This window comes from Chrysochloris asiatica, unplaced genomic scaffold (assembly GCF_000296735.1).
Source record: "Chrysochloris asiatica unplaced genomic scaffold, ChrAsi1.0 scaffold00121, whole genome shotgun sequence".
Taxonomy (NCBI): Eukaryota; Metazoa; Chordata; class Mammalia; order Afrosoricida; family Chrysochloridae; genus Chrysochloris; species Chrysochloris asiatica.
In genome coordinates, this window is record NW_006408639.1 from 992,835 (window position 1) to 998,302 (window position 5,468).

Consider the following 5,468-nt stretch of genomic DNA (forward strand, 5'->3'; position numbering starts at 1 on the left):
TTCTTTTCTGGTCTTTCTTGTTCCTTGTTCAACTTTTGTTTGCCTATGAAGCTGTTGAAAAATGCCCTGATTTGGGTCAGGGACAATTTAGTCCTCATAGTAACATCTTTGCTTTTAACACTTTTGCAGTAAATTTGTCCAGTGTAATACTGGACAAATCAACGTCATTTGATTTCTTGACTGTTGCTTTCATGAGTATTGATTGTGGGTCTACGTACAATGAAATCCTTGATAGCTTCAGTCTTTTCTCCATCTGTCATGATACTGTTTATTGGTCCAGTTATGAGGATTTTTGTTTTTTTTAAATTGAGATGTAATCCATACTGAAGTCTGTATTCCTTGATCTTTATCAGAAAGTGCTTCAAGTCTTATTTCCTTCCAGCAAGCAAGGTTGTTTCATCTGCATATCACAGATTTTTAATGAGACATCCTCCAATACTGATGCTGCATTTCTCTTCATATAGACCACCTTCTCAAATGACTTATTCACCATACAGATTTAGTAAGTATAGTGGAAGGATGGAACTGAGTCATGAAGAAGATTCTATTTTGGCAGAATGAGAATGAGTTCCAGAGGAAAAGATATGGAGATACAGTGATTAAGTGCTAAGATGTTTAAAGATCAGTGGTTCAAACCCACCAGCAACTCTGCAGGAGAAAGATGTGGCAGTTTGCTTCATAAAGATTTATAGCCTTGGAAACACTATGGATAATGATGGAGTCCCCAATAAGTAACATAAGCTTGGGTCACCAGCGGCTCCTTGGAAACCCTTCAAAGGGTCGCTATGGGTCGGAATTGACTCAATGGCACTTAACAACGACAACTAATTTGTGGTGAAAGAAATAAAACATATAAAACTTCACTACAGATTGATAAGTACAAGTAAAAGCCTTTGCTTACCTTGTTTACTGGGTACTCCATCCCCATCTGGTAATGTAAATTTGGAAGGAGGTTTTGATTCTGTAGGAAGGTGCTGTGGGTTTGGGAGAGAAACAGATGACAGTCATACCCCAAGCAGAATTTTTGTGTGCTGGAAAAATGTGCAATTGCTTACTACAGGTTAGTAAATAAGTACAGGGAAGTCTGTGGTTACCTTGCTTCTTGGATACGCCAACACTGCCCATTGGGCAGCTCTATTCTGTTATACAGGTTCACTATGAGTTGGAATCAATTTGATGACAAAGGTTTTTGTGTTTTGTTTTTTTTCCAAATAAGATCCAACATAGACTGTAACTTGGGAAATTGCCATTTTGGCAGACAGTGTAAAAAGTAAGCCGTTAGGAGACTTAGGGTATGCGTCCTGCTAGGTGGTGTGGTGTGAAAACCAACAACTAATATACACTCAGAGCTGCCTTTCTGGACAGCATTCCCATTTGATACAGAAGCGTGCCATGAGGTCTCTAAGTGAAACAAATCATTTGTGCTCAACAACAACACTGACTGAAAGGTTGATGATTTTAATCTACCCAACAGCGTCTTGGAAGATAGATCTGTCAATCTGTTCCCATTCAGATTACAACCAAGAAAACCCTATCTAGCACTTTACTCTGTAACACTTGGGTAGAGTCACCATGCGTTGGTGTCTACTCCATAGAAACTGTTGTTGTTGTTATGGGCCGTGGAGTCGGTTCCGACTCATAGCGACCCTCCCTGTATAGGGTTTCCGAGGCTGTAAATCTTTACGGGAGCAGAATGCCTCATCTTTCTCCCGCGGAACAGCTGGCAGTTTCGAACTGCAGACCTTAAGGTTCGCAGCCCGATTTGTAACCACTACGCTACCAGAGCTCCTTGAAACTAGTTACCCAAATATGCCATGTGATCAAAGCTTAATAAAATATAAGGCAGTTGTTCCAAATCTGTAAATAGATACATACTTAAGTTTGAGCAGAGAGAGGAAGTCAAAATTGTGCTTCTTCTCAGAGAGTTGTTGTTGGTGTTATATACCGTTGAATCAGTTCCAACTCACAGTAACCCTGTATAGGCTTTCCGAGTAGCAGCTGAACCACTGACCTTGCATTTCAAACTGACCTTACAGTCCAGCACATTAACCCACAATGCCACACCAGGACTCTGAGAGAGTAGCTATGTGTAAATTAAATCATCTTGACCTCCCCCTTTCTCCCCCTAGCATAATAGCAATTATTTTAATCATTGCCTATTAATGCAAATAATTTGAGATCATGGGAACAAATTATTTGAGATAATTGTTTAATTATTAATGAATAACTAGCGACGGTTTGACTTACAAGCATATATTCCAAGAGTAGTGATTAAGAAGGAGATTGAGGGGAGAAAAGCACCACTGTAGTAAACTACAGTGATCCTACTTAAATGAAATATCTACAACAGTTGAGTGTATAGATAACAAAGTTTATCATCATTTACCAGTGCTGAGCAGGAGGAAGGAGGAAAAAAATATAAAATACTTATTAGACATTGAGTTTCTGATAAGGGTGATGGAAAATATGAGCATGGTTCATGTTGAAGGTTTAATAACATAATCAACGTATTCAATGTAACTGAACTATGTGTGTGAAGGTTATAGAAATTATACATGAGTCCTGGTGTGGTTCTGTAGGATAAGTACTAGACTGCAAGGTCGGTGGTTCAAACTCACCACCCACTCCTTGGAAACCCTATACAGGGTCCCTATGAGTCAGAAACAGTATTTAACAGCAACATATATTTATCACACAGATACATACAAAAGAACAGATGAAATTGCCTAACAAAGCTAACTTCTAATATGTCATGGTGTGGTGCTGTAGGATCAGAAGTGGACTGCAAACCACAAGGTTGGCAGTTCAAACCCACCATCTGCACTTGGAAACCGTATACAGTGTCATTATGAGTTGGAACTGATCGACAACACTTGACAACAACAACAACAACAACACAATGTGTTGATTATCTCAATCACCTTAGCAATTTAAATTCTTGAAGCTTCAAGTCATGGTGATAATACCCATCCTTAGCACATATTCAGTAACTTACAACTACTAATGGTAACAAATGGAAAATAATGAACATAACGTGATTAGGAAGAAAAAAAACAGCAGTAAAACTAAGAAAACCATTCTTTCCGTTCTCTCATGATACCAATGAATGAAGGAAAAATAATATATCATCCATTAGTTAAACTTACCCATCAATGATTCTGGTGTTGTTGTTCAGTGCCACTGAGTCTTTTCCGACTCATAGCGACTCTGTATAGGGTTTCCGAAGACTGGTTGGTGAGCTTGAACTGTTGACCTTGCAGTTGAAATGAAGCTTGCAGTCCAGTGCATTAGCCCACAGAACCATACCAGGACTCTATAACACTTAGTTACATAAGTCACTTACCTGAATTCCAGAAGTGATTTAAACTCAGCAGACCTGATTTCATTCTCTTGTACACTAAGGTAGAGAAAATGATCTTGTCTTTTCTTAATGAAAATTATCAGATTTTTGGAGGGGCTCTTGTTCATTTCTTTTGATTGACAGGTCTGCTCTTTCAAAGCCTTAAGTAAAGGAGATTTGATTTATTGCTCCTTCCCTCTATTCCCCACAAGAGCAAGAGAGCAACTTGGGTGGCAACATCTGCTATGCAGACCTCAACATGCCCCACCCTAGAATGGGCTTTTCCTAGGTCTACTCAGCTCGCCCACTTTAGTCACAATTACCACCATAGCTGTCATAGTCTCCTCTGTTGACTGTTAACATTTTTACCCTACTTTTCAAAGACATCTATGGGAAGAGCACTGCTATTTATGGTTCCCTCAAACCGCACACAGGGGGATTTTCACACATCAAACATATCTTTTAATATCATTTCTAAGGGCTCTGTCTCCATCCCCAAGTTCTGTAGTGATAGAAATACCGCAGTAGATGTTTTTAAAGAACAGAAAAGACTTTTTACAGTTCTGAAAGCTAAAGGTCCAAATTAGCGTCTTGCCTGTGTCGATGCCTTCGGTTAGCCTCTCTCCTAGTTTTAGGTGTCTGACTTTCCTTGGCATTCCTTGGTATCCATTTTCCCTCTGTGAGTATTTCTGTGTCTAATCTGCTCTAAGTATAATCCACTCTACTCTGATTGGTGTTGCTGTTATGTGCCATCGAATTGATTCTGACTCTTAGCTACCTTTTATAAGGTTTCCAGGGAGCAGCTGGTGGGTTTGAACTGCCAACCTTGTGGTTTGCAATCCAGTGCTGAGCCTACAGCCTCACACCAAGAGTTCTCTACTCTGATAGGATTTCTTAATTTCCAAATATGGTCATATTTACAGGTATAGGGGTTAAAGTTTCACCTCATTTTTGAAGGTGTGGGTGTCACAATTAGAGTTATCCTTGTTACATCCATCAATACCTATTCAGTCCTTAAATATAGTTAGCCTTCTTATGAATGGGCCACGGCAGATTTCTGAAGAAGCCAACTATTAGAGGAGCTGAGCTTGCAATAAGAGATGTTGTTGTTAAGGGCCCTGTAGTTTGTTCTGACTCCTAGCTACCCTATAAAAGGTGTTTGAAGAATGGCTGCTGGGTTTGACCTGCTGACCTTGTGGTTCAAACCAACCTTACTTGACCCTACAGCACCACACCAGCACACAATGAGAGGTACTTACTGCAATCCCAAAGATTACCATGGATGGTGGAGGATTCATATTATTCCGCAGATCCCCAACCCAAAGAGGTGCATAATAGCAGAACAATAAGGAATGGGCAAGGTTTCTTACATCTTACTTTGCACTTTAAAAACAATGTTCAGTTTGCTTGTTAATTTACTTATTTGCAGGCCAACTCCACAGGTTGAATGGAACAAACTGGATGATGATTTACCAAAGGGAAGAGCAACAAAAGAAACTTATGGCAAGATATTGAAGATCGAGAATGTCTCTTACCATGACAAAGGAATTTATCGCTGCACGGCCACGAATGGATTGGGAACAGCCAATCATAATTTTCTTGTTATAGTGCAAGGTACTTTGTCCATATTGATTTATTTTTCTTATATTAAAAAAAAATCATACTTGCATTGGGTCTTACTTCTAAAGTATTTATTTTAATACAGATAGGTAAGTTGCTCCAACTTTTAAGTACATAAACAAGGGAGCGTCAACAAAGTATGTAGAATAATGAAATGAAAACATCGTGGAATTTTTCCATGAACTTTAGAAGTTCCTTTGTAACTCTTCAATTAATTAGGTTTATCCTTTTTCCACAAAAGCATAGGCTGTTGTTGTTAGGTGCCATTGAGTCGGTATTGATTCATAGCGACCTTATGCACAGCAGAATGAAACACTGCCCGATTCTGGCCAACTTCACCCCTGTTACCATGCAGGAGTCCATCAATGCTACCACTTGGCCAATATCTCACTGGAGGTCTTCCTCTCTTTCTCTGATTCTCCATCTTACCAAACATGATATCCTTCTCCAGCGACTTGTCCCTGCTGACAATATGTCCAAAGTATGAGAGACAAAGTTTGGCCATCTT

At 39.4% G+C, this 5,468-nt stretch overlaps 1 protein-coding gene across 3 annotated transcripts in view; it reads left to right on the top strand.

Moving 5' to 3' along the window:
* The window catches only part of CHL1 (cell adhesion molecule L1-like), a 152,467-nt gene that overhangs the window by 68,701 nt on the left and 78,298 nt on the right, over nt 1–5,468 (top strand). For all 3 annotated transcript variants that reach the window (XM_006868655.1, XM_006868657.1, XM_006868656.1), the window contains one exon: nt 4,770–4,954. In XM_006868655.1, the coding sequence (XP_006868717.1) occupies nt 4,770–4,954 (185 nt within the window). The remainder of the gene's footprint in view (nt 1–4,769; nt 4,955–5,468) is intronic.